Here is a 19,014-nt window from a genome sequence, read left to right on the forward strand (position 1 = left end):
TTCTTCTTTTTCAATATTTAAGTGCTCTAATTCTCCAAATAATTTAGACATTATTTTGTCAGCTTCTGGGGAAAAAAATCTCTCTGGGATTTTGATTGCAAGTACATCAAGTTCTTAAATCCATTTGGACAGAACTTACCTCTTTACAATATTGAGTCATTATTCAGAAATGTAAGTCTCTACTCAGTTCTTTTTTATCACTGAGTAAAAATTTAAATTTTTCTTTTTGAAGATCCTGAATATTTCTCGCTAAATTTATTTATTTCTAAGAATTTCTTTTGTTGCTGCCAATACGGATGGATATCTTTTTCTCATTTTTTTTCAAGATTACAAAAATAACATGTGGTCATTGTACAAAAAGAAATTAAACAATATAGGAATATAAAGAACCATCACCCCACCCCCATGTCATTATGTCCCCAGAAATATGGTGCTATCCTTCTAGGGCTGTGCTTAACTATACACACACCATAGGCACACATGCACGCACGCGCACACACACACACACAGACTACACATTCTGTTCTGCATCTTGCTTTTGTCACATAGCAATTTATCACAGAAACCTCTCCATGTCCATGCATATAAATCAACCTCGATCTTCTTATAAATAGCATAGAATTACATTAACTTCTAATTGTTTTTCACTAATTAACCATTCTCTTGGATTTTCACAGTACATGATCACAGCATCTGTCATTATGAAAAAAAGAAAACTTTTTTTTGTCTTTTTGCAATAGCATCCAAAACAATGTCAAATGACTGTAGTGACAGAAGAAAACCTGTCATGTCTCTAACTTTAACAAAAATGTCTTTAATGTAAATTTTAATGTTATCTGTTGGGTTCAGGTATTTTTATCATGTTGATAAAGTGTCTTTGTGTACCAATAATTTGGAATTTTAAAAATCAGGATGGATGTTGAATTTTTCAATGCATCGTTGGCATATATCCCAATGATCATAAGTCTTTTCTCCTGAGACATATTTATAGAATTAATTTTATTAATAGACTTCCTAATATTAAACCATTTTTGTATTCATGGTCCTGGTGAATTATTCTTTTAACATTACACTAAATTAAATTTGATAACGTTTTCATTAAGATTTTCTTTTTTTTAAATTGAAGTATAGTTGATTTACAAGGATTTTCATACTTGAGATTGTGACTGGCCTGTTTTTTTCTTTCTTTGTCTATAATTAGTTCTTCTATAAAGCTCTGCTTTCAGCTTACTTCCAAACATTCTTTTAATTCTCAAAAGAAGTACAGCACAAACTGGTCTGATGCTCCTGGGAACACAGCTAAACCACATTGCTAGTCCCTTGCAACATAACTAGTCATATGACTGGTTCCCACCAGAGGTCAGTGAATAGACATGGCGCTGGGTTTGTTAAGAGCAGAAGGACCTTTGCTTTCTTTCTTTCCCTTCCGTAGCGACCTTGGAGGTCACGGAGCTGCGAGATGGAAGGGGCTTACACTTTTCACTGCTTGGAAGAGAATCTCCCAGGAGAGCTGCCCCACTGAGAAAATCCATATTGGACCTTGGTAAGCTATTGAGATTTGAGGTTGTTTGTTACAACAACTAACATCAGCATAGTTGACCAATATAAGGAATTTCCATAACGTCCATTTTGAAATGTATTTAATATAGTTTATCTGTGTGATTCCACTTACATGGAATCTAAGACATGGAAAATAACATAGACAAAAAGTGGTTTCCTCACACCCAGTACTCTGTGTGTACCTAGCACTGTGCTGGTCTACATGGCAGGAAATATTTTTTGAGACATTAACCTAGATCTTTTTTCCTTCTGATATTTTTCCCCCTCTCCCTTTTCAAACAGATAATTGTCTCAGAGGGAGGATGGGACAGGATAGAAAACAGAAAATATTATGCCTATTGGTTCCCAACAACCTAAATCCATCAGATTTTCCTAGATGCCTCAGAGGCAAATATCAAGATGGAAAAGTGGAGGTAGGGGCTGAAGGGTGGTAAGAAAGCTGGGCTCACCCAAGGAGGGAAGAGGAGAGGAGTGGGGGAGAGCACAGGCTTCTGTGGATCCCAGACAGCCCTGCATCTTGACCCACAGCTCGGGAAAAGGCAGTGAGACCCCAGGGAGGGATGGTGGGTGATGGGGATGAAGATTCTCATGACTTTCCCACAAGGTACAGAAGCAACAGAAACGCTACACGGGCACGTACACCGGCAGGAGAAGAAGATGCCTTGGCAGCTGCCTGTATGCACCAACCTGGCCCTGGACCACCCGATTCGTAGATGCAACCAAGGACGTGTCAAAATACCAGGGTAAGCAGGTGATTCGAGAAACAGAGAGCTTCCTCCTCAAGGCCGGGCATTACACACACACCCTCTTGGGGGAAAAGGGAGGGAAACCCCCGCTGTGCCAAACTCTAGGGAGTAAAAAGGAGAGGGTCTGTTTCTTGCGGGTGCTCCCGATGGAGAACCCTCTCGGGTGGAGGCGCTGCGGGTGGAGTGGGATGGTGAAGGGGTGTTTGGGGGAGGGGGGCCGTCAGGTTGCCTCTGCAGATCCCGCTGGGCTGGCTCTGGAGGCGAGACTTGGGGGAGGGAGTGGGAAAGGGCGGGGTGGGCCGCGCCCCGCCACGTCTCCTCCTCCTCCCCGGCCGGGATTGAGGGCGGGCTCGGGCGGCCAGCAGGGGGCGCCAGAGGACAGGCACTGCCTCGCGGAGGACTTGCCGGGCTTGGGACGCTGCCCCGCCCGAGACCCCCGCCCCACCCCGGCTCCGCATCCCAGACCCGGAGGGGACCCGGGCCGCGTGGCCGGCGTGCGCGGGGGGAAGCAGGGAGAACCCAGCGGAGCCCCGAAGCCTGTGCCCGGCAGCGGCGGGCTCGAGGTCACGGCTGTTACCTCCGGGCGGGGCACCTGGGTGTCCGCCTCACACTCAGGGTCTCAGATTTAGACGCTGGACCTCGGGCCAGATGAGCTGATGCACAATGCCCTGATGGGATCAAGGAAGGCAAGCGTCATAAAGCAGACATGTAAAATATCTGACATTTATGTTAACACATTTCGGCATTTCTTCCTATTTTAATACTCCGCCAACCTCAAAACATAGCACTGGCCCTGAGTCTCTTAGCCTACGAGGGGCCCCGTGCTGGGCCTCCTCCATCTCTCCGGGGGACATCCTCTTTCGTCCCCAGGCTTATCGCTTATCTGCACCCCACCCCAGCCCCCTCCCAACACATACACCCCTACACATCCCTCGCCCACTACTTGTCTCTCAACTTTGGGCCTCCTCCCCTCCTCCCACAGGCCCCATGCGCCTCTGTCCACCCCTACCCCTGCCTCAGCTAAACAGCTTCCTGATTCAGTTCTTTTCTTCTCGACCATCTGTCCCAGCCCCAGCCCCCTGCCTCGCCCTCACACACACACCTGAGCCCAGGAGGGAGCCCCCGACCCCGGGCAGGGCTGCCCTGCAAAAACATGCCTCTACCAAAACCCCCCTTTCTCAGCCATGGACGCCCAGCCCCTGCCTCCCCGGTCCCCGGCACCAGCATCAAATCAGGCCTCAAATCAGGCCGAACTTCTTCCCAGAGTTCCTGAGGGATAAATGCAGGAGCAGAGAGCCAGACCCCGGCCAGAGTGGGGTCAGTGTGGACAGGGGTCAAAGGGCAAAGTCAGGGTTCCGCTTGTGGTTCACAGAACCCAGAGACCTGTTGCTAGGTAACCAGATCTCCCAGCACCTTCCCGACACATCCTGAGCTGCCGATAGGCAGCCTCCAGCCATCTTCCCTGAATCTCTCAGACACCCACCCTCTGTAGGACCCTGAAAAGCAGGAGGAGGGGAGAAGCAAGCCCTGCCACCATCCCTGAGCTCCGCCACCCCCGTTTCACTGTGAAGATTCGGCCGCTGGGCCGTTAGGTCACAGCCGCCATGAGTCTGGGCATCATGGAGGAGGAGGATCTGGCCGAATACTTCCGGTTGCAGTATCGGCAACGGCTGCTGCAGCTTCTGCAGTGAGTGTCAGAGGGCCTGAGACCACTGTGCCCACCCGGTGCCCCACCTTCCCACCTGTCCCCCCTGCTCCTATAACCCAGCACCCCAAATCACACTGGCACCAATCCCGCCCATCCCCGGCCCCAGCTTGCTCCCCAGCACGGCCTTCTCTCCCTCTCAGCACACCGTTCTTTTCGCTTAGATGGGGCAGGGCACATTCCCTCCCCATGGGTGCCTGTCTCCATGCGTTCCTCCCATCCCGGGCTGCCCCAGGCGCTCAGAGTCCACAGTCCCTATTGCCTGTGTCTTGGGCAGGAAGTTCCCCAGGATTGAGGACCACTCAGACTCCCCATGCATCCGGCTACTGGAGAAGAAGAAAGAGGCCAAGATCATGCACGATGCCATGGAGCAGAAGAAGGAGGTGGGAGACGCAAGGGTTGGATGAGGGGAGGGCCACAGGGCTCAGGGAGAGCCTGAGGACGGCCCTCTGTTTTGTGGGTGGAGGTGGCTAGAGCCAGGCATCGTGGGTGGTGATCCTGTGTTTCCTCTGCACAGCACAGAAGGGATCCGAGTCTTGGGGTACCAGTGTCCTGCGATGCTCTGCTCTGAACCAGACGTGGGGTGGAAAGTGGGCACCTGGGGACAGGGGCTTTAGGGCAGGGGATGCTGGGGCCTTCCTCAGTTCCCATTCGGGGGTCCTCCTGACCTCTCTGCTCCCCCTCACCCCTAGACATTTCAGCGCAGAATGGAAACCCTGAACCTGCGCTGGGAGGAGCTGGGAGTCAAGGAGGCCCAGCTGAAAGCCCACATACAGAAGTTTGAGCAGTTCATCCGGGTACGAAGGGGTGTGGCCTGCTGCAGCAGGGCTGCCACACTCTGCAGTTGGTCAAGTTGCCCCTCTTCACACTCCCCACCTCTTCCCCCCCCACCCCCCCATCCTCGATTTCCCTGACTCCATGGCCCTGGATTAGAGGTCTCCTTGGTGCTCACCAGTGCCTGGGGCTTTCCCCTTTATCTTCCCCTCCTAGTGCTCTGTTTGCATTGACAGTTTCCTGCTGCCCTGTCAGTCTCTGCCCCCTCTAGATTGCTGTTTCCTAGTTCCTTGTCTGTGGTTGGCACATACAGTTTATCCAGTGAATGAATGAATGATGGATGATGAATAAATGAATGAATGTGCCATGGTTAGGGCCAGGCACTTGGGGATACAAAGATGAATCAGACAGGGTTTTATTTTTTATTTTTTTATTTTTTTAATTTTTTTTTGCGGTACGCGGGCCTCTCACTGCTGTGGCCTCTCCCGTTGCGGAGCACAGGCTCCGGATGCGCAGGCTCAGCGGCCATGGCTCACGGGCCCAGCCGCTCCGCGGCATGTGGGATCTTCCCACACCGGGGCACGAACCCATGTCCCCTGCATCGGCAGGCGGACTCTCAACCACTGCACCACCAAGGAAGCCCTATTTATTTATTTTTTAAATAAATTTTTATTTATTTTATTTATTTATTTTTGGCTGTGTTGGGTCTTCGCTGCTGCACACGGGCTTTCTCTAGTTGTGGCAAGCAGGGGCTACTCTTCGTTGCGGTGCACGGGCTTCTCATTGCGGTGGCTTCTCATTGCGGAGGCTTCTCATTGCGGAGCACGGGCTCTAGGCGTGTGGCCTTCAGTAGTTGCAGCACGTGGGCTCAGTAGTTGTGGCTCACGGGCTCTAGAGCACAGGCTCAGTAGTTGTGGCACACGGACTTAGTTACTCTGCAGCATGTGGGATCTTCCCGGACCAGGGACTGAACCCGTGTCCCCTGCATTGGTAGGCAGATTCTCAACCACTGCGCCACCAGGGAAGCCCCCAGACAGGGTTTTAGTCCCCCCAGCTCAGCCTACCCCTCCATCCTTGCACTGAAGGCCCAGGCAGGGGGCATTGAAGAACCAGGTACTGGAGTCCCCTCTGAGACAACCCCTCTCAGTGTGTCCTGAGAGGAGGGATTTAACCATTTTAAAATCCAGATTTCTCCAGACTGGCTCCAACTGGGCACCTGCCAAGCCTTGAAGGGCTGGCCCAGCCCCAGGGGGTAACCTCTGGCCTCTGCTACAGGGCCGTCCTGTTCTCAAGCATCTTTGTCTCTCTCTCCGCCTAAACCAGGTGGGAAAGGAAGCTGATGGACCAGGCGTTATTCTCCAGAGGTCCAGTCTTTCTTACTGGCCAGAGAAAAGCTCATGGAGTGCTTGGGGTGGCAAGAGATTGGGGGGTGAGGGCTTCCGCAAATCGTCGGAATCCTGGAGAGCTTGTTACAGATACGGGCCCTGGGCCCCTCCCCTCTCCTTGCTTTCAGCAGGCCTGAGGTCAGGCCCAGTCGACTGTATTGTTAAAAGTATCCCCAGGGGATTGTGATGCCCGGCTGGACTTGGAAACCAGTGGTTTGGGGCCCCTCTGTCCTCTCCTGGACCCACAGGGCAGAATGCAAATCCTCCGGGAGCCTTCTTCCATGTCTTCCAAATGCCACCACCACAGGCACCCATCTGGGTGGAATCACCACAGCCCCTGAAGGGGGAAAGGAGCCACACACATGCAGTGTGAGAGGTCTGCGCCTCATCTTGGGAGGAGAGCTTGTTCTCCCAAGGAAGGAAGGAGGATGGGATCAGCCCAATTGCAGCAGCTGAGCCTCATGTCTTTCTTTCTGGGCATTGAACTGCCTGCATCATCTCCTCCTGTCCCCACCCGATGCCAGTCTTGAGCTACAGGAACAGCCTCTCCAGGATGGCCTTGCCCCACCAGGCCCTCCGGACTGGCCCACCTCCTAGCTCGTCTCCCTAGAGCTCCAGCAGGGTTGCCTCAGCTTTTGAAAGGAACAGAGAGGCTCCTGCCTCTCATTTCTACAACCGGAGAAGCTGAGGCACCAAATCAGGAGAAAATTTGGGCTTCCCAGGTCTGGGCCCAGAACTCTGCCCTGTGACAAATGGCCACCACTAAGGATAGAGATGAGGGACTTCCCTGGTGGTCCAGCGGTTAGGACTCTGCGCTTCCACTGCAGGGGGCTCCGGTTCGATTCCTGATCGGGGAACTAGGATCCCGCAAGAGGAGCGGCGCGGCCAAAAAAAAAAAAAAAGAAAGAATAGAGACGGAAACTTTTATCAGAAGACTTTCCCAGCCTTCCCCGGGTTTGAGTTCTCTACAGACACTGAGCCCAGTGGGGCGTGGGGCTTCCAGAGCTCAAATCCCACAGAGTCAGGATCACTTCCTGTCTCATCCCCATAAGGACACCTTCTGATGTTGGATTAAATCTCTGTTCTCTCAGCCTCCTCAGTCCATAGAAAGCCCCTCAACCAGATTCAAATAACCCTGGAGATGTGCTTCCTTACACCTCATCCGCCACATGGGCAGCCTGGCCACCCCCGTCCACCCTCAGGGTGGACAGAGGCCTTGTGGGAGCCCCACCAGCCTGGGCCCCCGGGAGGGCAGGACCCACTCCTGATGGTCATCACCTCCCTGGCCCCAGGAGAACGACCAGAAACGGATCCGGGCCCTGAAGAAGGCCAACAAGGAGCGAGAACTCAAGAGTCAGTGCATGCGCGAGCTGGCCAAGGCCAAGCAGGAGATGGCGGCCCTGCATCTTGAGCACCAGCGGCTGAGCGCCAAGCTGCAGGAATACTCCATCTTCAACAAGTACCTGGAGAAGGTGGTGGAGAACTCCGAGGTGCGTGGAGGGCTGAGGGGGGTGGGAGGTTCCTCAGGCCCACCTACTCTTCCCCAGGGTCCTGGGCTGTGGGGGAGACTGGGGCAGGGATGGTCACCTGCTCTGGGGAGAGGCCTTCAGCCAAGGAGGGCAGCTGGCAGAGGCCCCTGGGGAGGCTGGACTCATTTCTCAAGGGTGGGGACCTGGTGGTGTATCTTTGTCTGTGTGCCTGACATCTGTGGACCTGTCTCTATATGGGTCTCGTGTCTGTGTCTAGGAGCGAGGTTTTGTTTTGGAGCACCAACGATCAGCTTGGCCTGTGTCGGATGTGACCCACACTCTCCCTGCTTCCCCTCCTCCCTGGTGTTCTTTAGTTTACTTGAGAGTAGATGGGCAGAGAAAGCGCCAGCCTTGTGCAGAGCTGGGCACTTAGCATGTGCTGGGCCCTGGGCTGGGTGGGTGCTGCAAGCGTAGCCTTGCTGAGTCCACTCACTAGCCCCCCGAGGAAAGCCATCATTTCACCCTGTTACGAGGAAGAAGCGGAGGCTCAGAGAGGTTAGGTACCCTGCTCAGGGATGCACAGCTTATAAGTGGCAGAGCCCTTGCTTCTAACCACCCTTCGGTGGGCCCCACAAAGCCACTGACAGCTGCTCTTCATAAAGTTGCCTTGTTGCCAGAGCTAAGGGAACTTGTCTGCCCTCTGCCCACCCATGCTTTCTGGAGCATTTGACACTGTCCATGCTCCTGCTTGAAATATACCTGTGCCCTTTCCTCTGGGACTCCTCCCTCCTTCTACTTTCAGGCTACCTGTGGCCCTTCCTCCTCAGGCTCCTCTGGGGCTCCTCCTCCTCAAGTTCCTCGGGTCTTTGTCCCACACCCTGCACTCCTCTCCCTGAGGAATTCCCTGGGCCTCTGATGGATGTCACCCATGTCAACGGCCATCCATCTACGTCCCCCATCCTTCCACGTGAGAGCAGCAGGGCCCTTCACCAGGGTGGAGAGAGCTATGAGGGGTGCCCTCTGGGGTGTGAGTCCATGTCCTGTGGGGGGCCCAGGGAGACAAAGGATGCACAACTTTTTAAAAAGTCCTGGCAATTTCCATATAGAACCACTAACCTAATTTATTTATGCGTGAGTCCCAAGTCCGTGTTACTTCCTGCATTCTAAGGCACTACCTACTGTATGATAAATTGTTCATTTCATAATTGGGTTTCGGGGGAGGTGGGGGAGTGAGAAAAGACTAGTATATTAAAGCAGCAGATAGATTATAGGACACGACTCAAATTTAGAGCTAGTAAAATGTGTCTTAGAATGGAGGAGATTGGCCTGGATCTCTCTGGCCTGGAGCTCCCTCCTAAGCTTCAGGCCCCTACATCTAATTTACTGAGTCCACAACTGCTTCCTGTCATCCCCAGGCCAGCGCTGCTGCTGGTGGGTCCGGTGCTGGTGAATGGCAAGACCACCCACCCACAGCCTCACCAGAACTCCGGCTTCTTCCTGGACTCTCTTCTTCTTCCTCATTCCCCGCAGCCATCCATCAGCAGATCTGGTCTATTCTGCCTCCTAAGTATTTCTGGCATCCAGCCCCTGCCCCTTCCTCATCCAGACCACCAATGTACCTCATCAGGAGTTCAGCTCTGCGTTATTCCTCGCCACCAGTCTGTCCAGCATTCTACAGCCAGGGGGATCCCAATCTCTCTTTCTCTTTCCTTGTCCTTTACTTCTTTCAAAATATTTTAAGTGTACTGAAAAGTATACATAAATATATAACAGCACCCAAGTACTCTCCACAGCTTCATCACATCTTAATATTTCCCCCAATTTGCCCCTTTTTTTGCTAAAATAAAACACAACTGGTAACTGAAACCACCAGTGTGCCCCCCTTCCAAACACCATTCTTCTCTCTTCAGAGGTCACCAGTAATCCAGATTTTTAAGCTTCTCATTCTCAGGCTTGTTGTTATTATTTGGGGCCACAGTTTACATTATCCATAAACTGTGAATAGTATGTACATGTCCTTTTATGGCTTTTTTCCAATCAATGATTTAAAAAAAAAAACAAAAAAAGCTTTGTATCATGGGAAATTTCAGGCGTATACAAAAGCAGAGAAAATAGTCTATTGAATGCCCATTACTCATCACCTAATTCCAGCAATCATCAGCTCATTGTCAGATCCCCATTTCTGCCATTTTGAAGCAAATGATATTTTTTTCATCCATAAGTATTTCATTATATGACTCTAAAAGAGCTCTTTTTAACATAGCCACAATACCTATATCCAGCCGACGTCAACATTTCCCCAGTTATTGCACAAATGCTTTTTGTACAGCTGGTTTGTTCCAATCAGGGTCCAAATAAGGTCCCCAAACTGCATTTGGTTGATGTGTTTCTCAAGTGTCCCAGACATTATTACTATGCTGATCAAAAGAAGCCAGACATGAAAGAGGACATACTGTATGATTCCACTGATATGTTTAAAAACAGGTAAAATGAATCACTGGGGATAGAAGTCACAATTCTGGTTTCCTCGGGGCAGATACTGACTGAAAGGGGGCCAAAGATCCTTCTAGGGTGCTGGAAATGTTCTAAGTCCCCCTCTTCACATATTAGTTAGAATACTACCATCAGGAAAAGGACTTCATAAAGAGAATCTTCCCTTCATCAACTATTTGATGACTAGGTGGGCCTTAAAGAAAAATCTTGTTAAATGCTTGACTCTTTTTTTTTTTTTTTGCCGTACGCGGACCTCTCACCGTTGTGGCCTCTCCCGCCGCAGAGCACAGGCTCCGGATGCGCAGGCTCAGCGGCCATGGCTCACGGGCCCAGCCGGTCTGCGGCATGTGGGATCTTCCCGGACCGGGGCACGAACCCATGTCCCCTGCATTGGCGGGCGGACTCCCAACCACTGTGCCACCAGGGAAGCCCCATTAAATGCTTGACTCTCTATTACAGTCTTCAGAATAATGAGTTGGTTCTCCAGCATCCTCTGCAAGTGCCCTGTAATCTTGTTAGTATCACTGCAAACAACACATTTGATATGGTTCAATCCTTTGCACTTATTCTTACTGATGTTCAAAGGGTCCCATCTTTGGACAGCGGGAGCCTCTTCAAGTTGGCACCTGAGACCTTTTGACATCAGCATTTAGTTTTGGAGAGGTGCTCCTGGTTGCTCTGAAGTATCCCATTCGTTTTAGCTGTTGTGCACCATTGCATCTCTCAGAAATGCAGACAGGAAGTTCTCTCTCTGCTCTCTCCTTCAGTGGATGAAGTTCACACTCCTCAGGGTTTACTGGGCACTTTTTTAACTCCTCCAGGGTGATCTCTCCCTCCCCATCTTGAACTCTCTTGCACATCCTGGATATGCCACACATACCCCATCATCTTTACCCAGGCTGTTCCGTCTACCTGTACTACTTCCTTGCTTTCCCACACCTGCCTTTGCCTGCCCATCTTCTCTTCATACCTCTGGTCTCATTTTAACCATCCTTTTCCTGAGGAAGCCTTTTCTGGCTGTCCCCATCTCTAATGCTGCGTTAAGTGGCCCTTGCCCACAGAGGATGTATTTGGGGAAAGGCCAGTTCCTGGAACACCAGTCTATCACTGGAAATGTCATAAGATGGAGAGACAACTCAGGGAGTTTCCCCTGGGTGGCTGGAAGTCAGGTGCTGATAACGCCCCCGGGACGTGAGTTGGCATCCTGGAGCTGGTGCTCACAGCGCCTTCTAGAGAGGGAGGGTTACAGGGCTTCTGTTCTGCTGAGTTAGGGCCAGAGCAGCGTGGCCCTGCACTGTGGCAGACGGGGCAGCTGAGCCTGGCCAGCCACCTGCCCCACTGGTACCCACCCTCTCCAGAGCCCGCTGGAGGGAGGCCACAGCCCCTGTTGAACAAATACCAGAGAGCACCAGACTGAAGATACGACCCAACAGTCGCCTGCAGCCCCCAGTCACCGAGAGGGCTTATCACTCTGTGTTGTAACTGACTATTTACTTGTCTGTCTGTCCTACCCCGCCACCCCAAGTTGTAAGGCTTCCTAAGAGCAGGGTCTGGCTTTCTTATCTCCTGTTCAGCTGGGGAACCTTCAGCGGGTCTCTGAGGGTGGAGCCTGGCACGTATCTTTGTTAAAGCTCCCAGGTGATTCTAATAACCTGCCGTCAAGACTGAGAGCCCTGGGTCTAGATGCACGTGCTCCCAACACGTGGCCCATGGCCCATACCAACTCAGGAGGAGCGCAGGGGGACTCCAAGGGCCTCACAGCCTCTGCCCCTTGGCCCAGGGCCTCACTGCCGGGCAGAGGCATCAAGGCTGGGAGTGGAAGGCGCAGAGTGGGGTCGGGTCCCCGGGGCGGCGGTGCACTGGTCCGAGTCCGTCCCTCCCCCCCACCCTCGCCCATCCCCGCCGCAGTTCGAAGAGACCCACGAGGTGATCACGCGCTACAAGACGCTGGTGAGCATGCACCACGACCTCATGCTGGTGGCGCAGGAGGGCCAGGAGGAGGTCGAGCGCGCCAAGGCCCGGCTGGCGCGCTACAAGGAGGAGAAGCAGGACGAGATCCTGCAGCACAACGACGAGCTGGCGCGCCTGCAGGTGCGCTTTGACCGCGCCCGCAGCAACGTCCTCATCTGGGTGAGCGCCCCGGGGCGGGTGGTAAGGGACACACACACACACACACACCCGGGGCGGGTGGTAAGGGGGACACACACACACACACACACACACACACACCCGGGGCGGGTGGTAAGGGGGACACACACACACACACACACACCCGGGGCGGGTGGTAAGGGACACACACACACACACACACACACACACACCCGGGGCGGGTGGTAAGGGACACACACACACACACACACACACACACACACACACACACTAGCGCTCACGGCCCGCCCTCATTCTCCTCCCCAGGAATCTCGCTGGACACACATCCAGAACACCGCCGCCAAGAAGACCCTCTTGCTTGGCACCATTAAGATGGCAACGCTGAACCTCTTCCAGATCGTGAGCAAGCAGCTGAGGGAGGCGAGCTTCGTGTCCCTGGAGGACACGCACAAACAGCTGGACACGGTAAGAGGAGGCCCAAGTGCCTGGCCAGCTGGCTCGACTGAGCCACGATGGTTCTCCATGGGTTGAGCAGAGGCGTGATTCCTACAGAGTAGTGGTTCTCAAATTTTCACAGCATCAGAATCACCTGGGGGCTGGGGCGTATCGCTGAATCCCACCCCCAGAGTCTCAGACTCGGTGGGTCTGAGATGAAAAGCCATGAATTTCCATTTTCAGCAAGTTTCCAGGTGATGGTGCTGGTCTGGGTTCCACACTTTGAGAACCACTGCATTAGGGCTAAGGCTCTGTTGGCCCCAATCAACACGGGCAGTAGCAGGGACCCACTACTGCATTCATTAGTTACACAAAACAGTCTTATTAAGTTCTAGTGAGATGCTGAAGGCTTGTGACTGACCCCCATGCTTGGGGAAAAGAGAAAATCGGCGGGTGGTGCAGGGAGGGAAATCAGCAAGGGCAGGGAAGTGTCAGTCATATTAGTACCATTCTGAGATTTTCTCTTTGAAGTAACTGAAAGGAAATGACTTTTTCACTGTATGACTCAAAGCTATTGGATGCCATGTCCGTGTGCCACCTGAAATTGTCTTACTTCTCACCAAAGGTACCCGCATCCCACGATTTGGGAAACTACACCAGCAGATGCATTAGCCGTGCTTCTTGTGACATGCAGAGAACCATGACTAATTATTTATCCTTTTTGGCAAAAGCCTTTAGCTCTGCCATGAAATAGTAGAAAGTAGGCTCCTAAAGGCTGGGATTTCTGTTTGCTTTGTTCCCTGCTGTATCCCCCCGCATCTAGAACAATGCCAGGCAGATAGCAGGCACTCAGTAAGTATTTGGTGAATGAATATGAAACACAAGCCGATAAAAGCAATTGACTGAGAGGTGCTTCCTCTGTTTAAAAAAAAAAAAAAAAAAGGTGAAACTCATGAAATGTAAAGAATTTCACCCACTGACCAGCCAGGAAATAGGATTTCCTTAAACCAAAGAATCAGCCTGCATCATAAGGCATATTAGAGCAGAATTATTAACAGTCCAAAGACTGTAAAGGGAATTTGTAAGAAAAGTTGTTCTGAAATAGTGATCCTCAAACTTTTTTGGTAGCAGGATACCTTTACACTCATAAAATTTATTGAAGACCCTCAAAGAGCTTTTGTTTATATGGGTTCTATCAATTGATGTTTACCTTATTAGAAACTCAAGCAGAAAAATTAAAAACAGTTCATTTTAAAATGACAGTAAGAAACACATTAACACAAATAGCTTTTTTAAAAATTTTATTTATTTATTTTTGGCTGTGTTGGGTCTTCATTTCTGTGCAAGGGCTTTCTCTAGTTGCGGCGAGCGGGGGCCACTCTTCGTTGTGGTGCGCGGGCCTCTCACTGTCGCGGCCTCTCTTGTTGTGGAGCAAAGGCTCCAGACACGCAGGCTCAGTAGCTGTGGCTCACGGGCCCAGTTGCTCCGCAGTATGTGGGATCCTCCCAGACCAGGGCTTGAACTCGTGTCCCCTGCATTGGCAGGCAGCCTCTCAACCACTGCGCCACCAGGGAAGCCCCAAAAATAGCATTTTTAATGAAAAACACGTTTTCAAAAAGTATTTTATGGGACAAGTGGTATTATTTGACACTTGCAAATCCCTTGAATGCCTGGCTTCCTGGAGGACAGGTGGATTCTCACACCTGCTTCTGCATTCTGATAGCCTACGTCACAGGAACATCCCACTCTGGTAAAAAGCCCCTGTAGACTCAAGAAAATAAGAACAAAAAAGACAAGTAACGTCTTAGTATTATTATAAAAAGAGTTTTGGCCTTGCAGACCCCTCTCCCCGGCAGTAGGGTCTCAGGACGCCCAGCTGTCCTCAGATCCCTCTCCTTTAGCTGTTGTAAAGAAAGATGGGGCAGGAGGTGGTGATCTCCAGCCCATGGGCCCTGCCCGAGCATCCCCTGCTCAGACCATACCTTACAGTCCATCCACTCCAAATTCTGAGCTTTCGGACTCCCTCTCAACCTCTTTTTTTTTGGGGGGGGGCACTGCACGGCTTGTGGGATCTTAGTTCCCCCACCAAAGATCGAACCCAGGCCCCCAGCATCGAGCAGTGAAAGTGCCAAGTCCTAACTACTGGACTACCAGGGAATTCCTGTTCTCAACCTTGATTTGCTTCGATAGGAATTCCTCACATTGCCCAAATGTTATTTTTATATATTCCACTTCATTCCTGTAGGATATGAGCCTACACACACATGATTAAGTAGCCTGAAAAAAGAAAAATAAAGACCTAGGAAAATATAAGTTAAAATCTGAGGTCAAGGCAAGAGAGAGATGTATGGACTCTGGATTTTTGGATTATAGAGGACAGTAGTTCAACAGGGACAGTAGTTGGCTCTGAGCTTCCTGGTAACCAGAAGGAAAAGCAACACGTAGTTCTTGTACCAAAATAAGAAAACACATGGTTTCTTCAGAAAGAGCGAAACTTTCCCAGCACTTAACATCTAGCTGAAAATTTTCAAGGAGACTTCAGAGACACTCAGTGAATGAGGTTCTCAGCAGTGTCCCTCCAACGGATCCACGCATGGGCTTCAGAAAGCAGCCACCTAAGGCCAAGATGATTTGCGTTCAGTATACTGTGTGTGGAAGGTCGAGCATTATTGTTTCTGAATAAAGCCCAAACTGGAGCAGCATTTTCCAAACCGTGCTTGACAAAGCCTAGAATCCCAGGATGGTAGTAAGTCTCCTCCAGGGAAATAAGCGGGCTCTACGGTCTACAAAATTTAGAAAACTCAAGTTAAACAAAGGTGGCTGGTTTTAAAATAACAGGACTTCACAGTGCCTTTGCTATGGTTCTGCCCTTTGCTATGGTTCCAAGCAGATAAAGTTTCTAAAACTTACTTGACCACAGACCCTTTTTGGGGTAGGTGATTACTTACTACAAGAACATAGTTTGGGAAATACTGGACTTGTCATCTCTGTAACCTTGGGAAAGTTGCTCTAATTCAGTCACTGTTTGTTTCTCTCCTCTCTTGCAAAATAGGAATTATGTTGGTAATAGTAACAGTATTAGCAACTAACTGGGCTTTTGAGAGTGTTGAACAGTCTGTGTAGCCCCATCTTTAGGAACATTCTTTTTTTTTTTTTTTGGCGGTATGCGGGCCTCTCACTGTTGTGGCCTCTCCCGTTGCAGAGCACAGGCTCCGGACATGCAGGCTCAGTGGCCATGGCTCACCGGCCTAGCCGCTCCACGGGATCTTCCCGGACCGGGGCACGAACCCGTGTCCCCTGCATCGACAGGCGGACTCTCAACCACTGTGCCACCAGGGAAGCCCCTAGGAACATTCTTGAAAAGGAGAAATTTTAGGACTGAGATCTTAAAGGCCATCTAGGCCAACCTTTTCTCCCTCTTCCCCTTTTAAAGATAAAGAAACTGAGTCCCAGAAAGATGAAGTGATTTCCCCAGAGCTGCATCAGGACCCCAGGTCGTCATCCTTTTTTAAAGTGAAGTATAGTTGGTTTACAATATTGTGGTAGTTTCAGATGTATAGCAGAGTGATTCATTTATACGTATATATGTATATATCCATATTCTTTTTTTTCCAATTCTTTTCCATTATAGTTTTTTATAAGATATTGAGTATAGTTTCCTGTGCTCTACAGTGTATCCTTATTGTTTCTCTGTTTTATATATGATAGTGTGCATCTATTAATCCCATATGCCGAATTCATCCCTCCCCCCACTTTCCCCTTCGTTAACCATAAGTTTGTTTTCTATGTCTGTGAGTCTGTTTCTGTTTTGTAAATAAGTTCATGTGTACTGTTTTTTAGATTCCACATATAAGTGATATCATATAATATTTGTCTTTGTCTGACTTACTTAGTATGATAATCTCTAGGTCCATCCATGTTCCTGCAAATGGCATTATTTCATTCTTTTTTATGGCAAGTCGTATTCCATTGTGTGTGTGTGTGTATGTGTGTGTATACACCACATCTTCTTTATCCATTCGTCTGCTGATGGGTGCTTAGGTTGCAGGACCCCAGGTCTTCTGACTTGCGAGCCTGTGCTTTTTCCACTGTGTCATACTGATTGCATGTTGTTTACAACAAAAGTTAGTGAATAGAATTTAAACTTCCCTTGATGACTCAAGATTATCATAACAAGCATCAGTTCTGGGTTTCAAGCAAATGACCTCCTTGAAGGCTTTTAAATAGTGGAGAGCCGTCTGCCCTGACCCTGGCTGACCCCCTCCTGCTAAGTGCATGTAGCCTCAGTCCGCTCAGGATCCTCCCTTTGTCTCCCTTTGTTAGACTGTCAGCCTCTACTTCATCCTCTCACTGCGTCTTCCTCTAGGGGTTCCCAGCTCCATCCATGTTCATCACTTCTAGTCTGCTAACCCTCAATCTCCATGTCAACTAGAATAATTGTCAAATGAGGGAAAGTTGGTCACAGGAAATGGTGACTCCTTACAAGCAGGTTATGCCAGGACATTTTTGGGTGGGTGGCCTGTTGCCTGCTGGGATTAACTGCGGTCCCCGGCCTTGTTAGATCCAGCAGTTTATCCAGGACCTGTCAGACATCTGGGCAGAGGTGAAGAAGAAGGAGCAACAGCAAGTCCGGGTTTAAGGAGCAGCCATGGTTCCAGAATGTTCTGAGACAGAGAAGGGAGAGAGAAAGTACCTGGTGACCTTGCCGTCCAGTCAGCCCAGTCCAGCCCTCAGGGACCCCTGTGCCTTTCGGAAATCCCCGTTTTTCCCCTCAGGCCACAGCCCGCCCCATCCCTGAAAACATTAAATTCTATTAGAAGTTTGTTTCTAAGTTCTCTCTCTCTTTTTGGTGGTTTATTCACGGGGAAGAGGGTCCGCTGAGGGGAGAATCCCCCAAAGCACCCCCTCTTGAAGCTGGTCACTTAGGCTGCCCAGGTCTGGTATCTCTTAGGCTTTGCAGTTTACACAGGAAGTATCCGCGTGGCAACACACAGCAGGGTGAGTACACAGGACCCTTTTTTCCTCTACCACTTCCATTTTTTTTTTAAGTCGGTGTTTCCACTTGGGGTGCAAAGACTCACTAGAAACCATGAAGGCAGCTTCCTGGGTCAGAGCACCGAAGTGGTAGGTTAGGAACTCTTTCTTCCCTGACCTCGGGAGGAAGCCCTGCTGTCCTGCCCCCGCTGGACCCTAAGACACACAATATGGTATCAGCAATGCTGATGTAGGAATAGCAGGCAGGCTGCCAGGCGACAGCATCTTAGCAGGCTGGAATGATGGCTTCAAACCGACAAAACAGTTTAGTTGAGTGGAGGTAAATGTGAAGTCTCGGACTTAACGGTCAAAAACTCAATGGCACTGTTATCAGTTGTCAATGGCAAAAGGCAGGTCAGGGACTGGACTGAAAGAGCAGCATTTATTGAGCATATGTTTCACATACATCATCCCAGCGAGAACCGTGTGGTACCACTAACACCTGAATTACCAAACAGGACACTTGCCCAAGGACACTGGCTCCAGCCACAGGGTCAGGAGTCGCATTGGGTCTGCCTGCCCCCAGCCTGTGCTCGCTCCACCAGGCTGCTTTCCCCTCCAGGGGCAGACGCCGAGGGGGCGGCCTGAACAGGGCTCCTTGTTTCCTCCTTGGCCCTGTGATCCCAGAAGCCCTGCGGGGAGACCATCACCTCCAGGGGAGTCTGCTGCAGCACCCCTGCCCGGATCCTGCTGTGGGCCGCCGCCACCCCTCACCTTTGTGTTCACCATCTGCCAGTAGCGTCAGCATCCCCTGGGAGTTTATTAGAAAGGCAAATTCTCGGGCCCCATCCCAGACCCAAGCATTGAAAGCTCTGGAGGTGGGGCGAAGCCCTCTGGGTTTTAACAAGGCCTCCAGGTGATTCGGATACAAGCTCAAGTTTGAGAACCACCACTTTAGGGTAAACCAAACACTTTCAAGGACCTGGGATCTCACCATGTGAGGTCATACCTATCCGTAATCCCACCTGTAGAGTCCACCTGCAGTCAGAGGAGCAGAACCAGCAGAAGGGAGATGCAGACAGACATCCGCGGCTTGGCTCAGGGGATTGGACCCCAGGCAGGGAGGCCACCAGTTGAGCAGTCTCTGCACACCTGTCGTCTTCCCACTGATGCTGGAGCTTGAAGCCCAGGGACGGGGAGTAGTTGGGAAAGAAATATGGATGTAAAGTGGGGGAGATGGAGAGTGAGTCGGAATCCACACTCACAAGCTGGGCCCATGAGGATGGACAGAAGCCCATGGTAGTTCTTGTGGCCTCCAGGCTGGGAGGGGTGGGCGTCTGTAGAAGCTGGACCTGGATCACGGA

At 50.7% G+C, this 19,014-nt stretch overlaps 1 protein-coding gene across 4 annotated transcripts; it reads left to right on the forward strand.

The window, feature by feature from the left end:
- The first annotated feature begins 1,398 nt into the window (after positions 1-1,398).
- Positions 1,399-17,473, forward strand: CCDC42 (coiled-coil domain containing 42). 4 transcript variants are annotated; one of them, XM_082604989.1, is made up of 9 exons: positions 1,399-1,543; positions 2,165-2,311; positions 3,782-3,993; positions 4,289-4,394; positions 4,704-4,808; positions 7,463-7,660; positions 12,041-12,262; positions 12,548-12,706; positions 17,238-17,473. In XM_082604989.1, exons 3-9 carry the CDS (start codon positions 3,911-3,913, stop codon positions 17,313-17,315), a joined length of 951 nt encoding a protein of 316 aa, XP_082461115.1. In that variant the 5' UTR covers positions 1,399-1,543; positions 2,165-2,311; positions 3,782-3,910; the 3' UTR covers positions 17,316-17,473. The 4 variants fall into 4 exon arrangements, with proteins under 4 accessions (XP_082461115.1, XP_082461118.1, XP_082461116.1 ...); XM_082604992.1 differs by having other exon boundaries at positions 12,041-12,223; XM_082604990.1 differs by having other exon boundaries at positions 3,878-3,993.
- The last annotated feature ends 1,541 nt before the right edge of the window (positions 17,474-19,014 follow it).

Source organism: Mesoplodon mirus (genome assembly GCF_964341445.2).
Source record: "Mesoplodon mirus genome assembly, chromosome: 18".
In the NCBI taxonomy this organism is placed as follows: Eukaryota; Metazoa; Chordata; class Mammalia; order Artiodactyla; family Ziphiidae; genus Mesoplodon; species Mesoplodon mirus.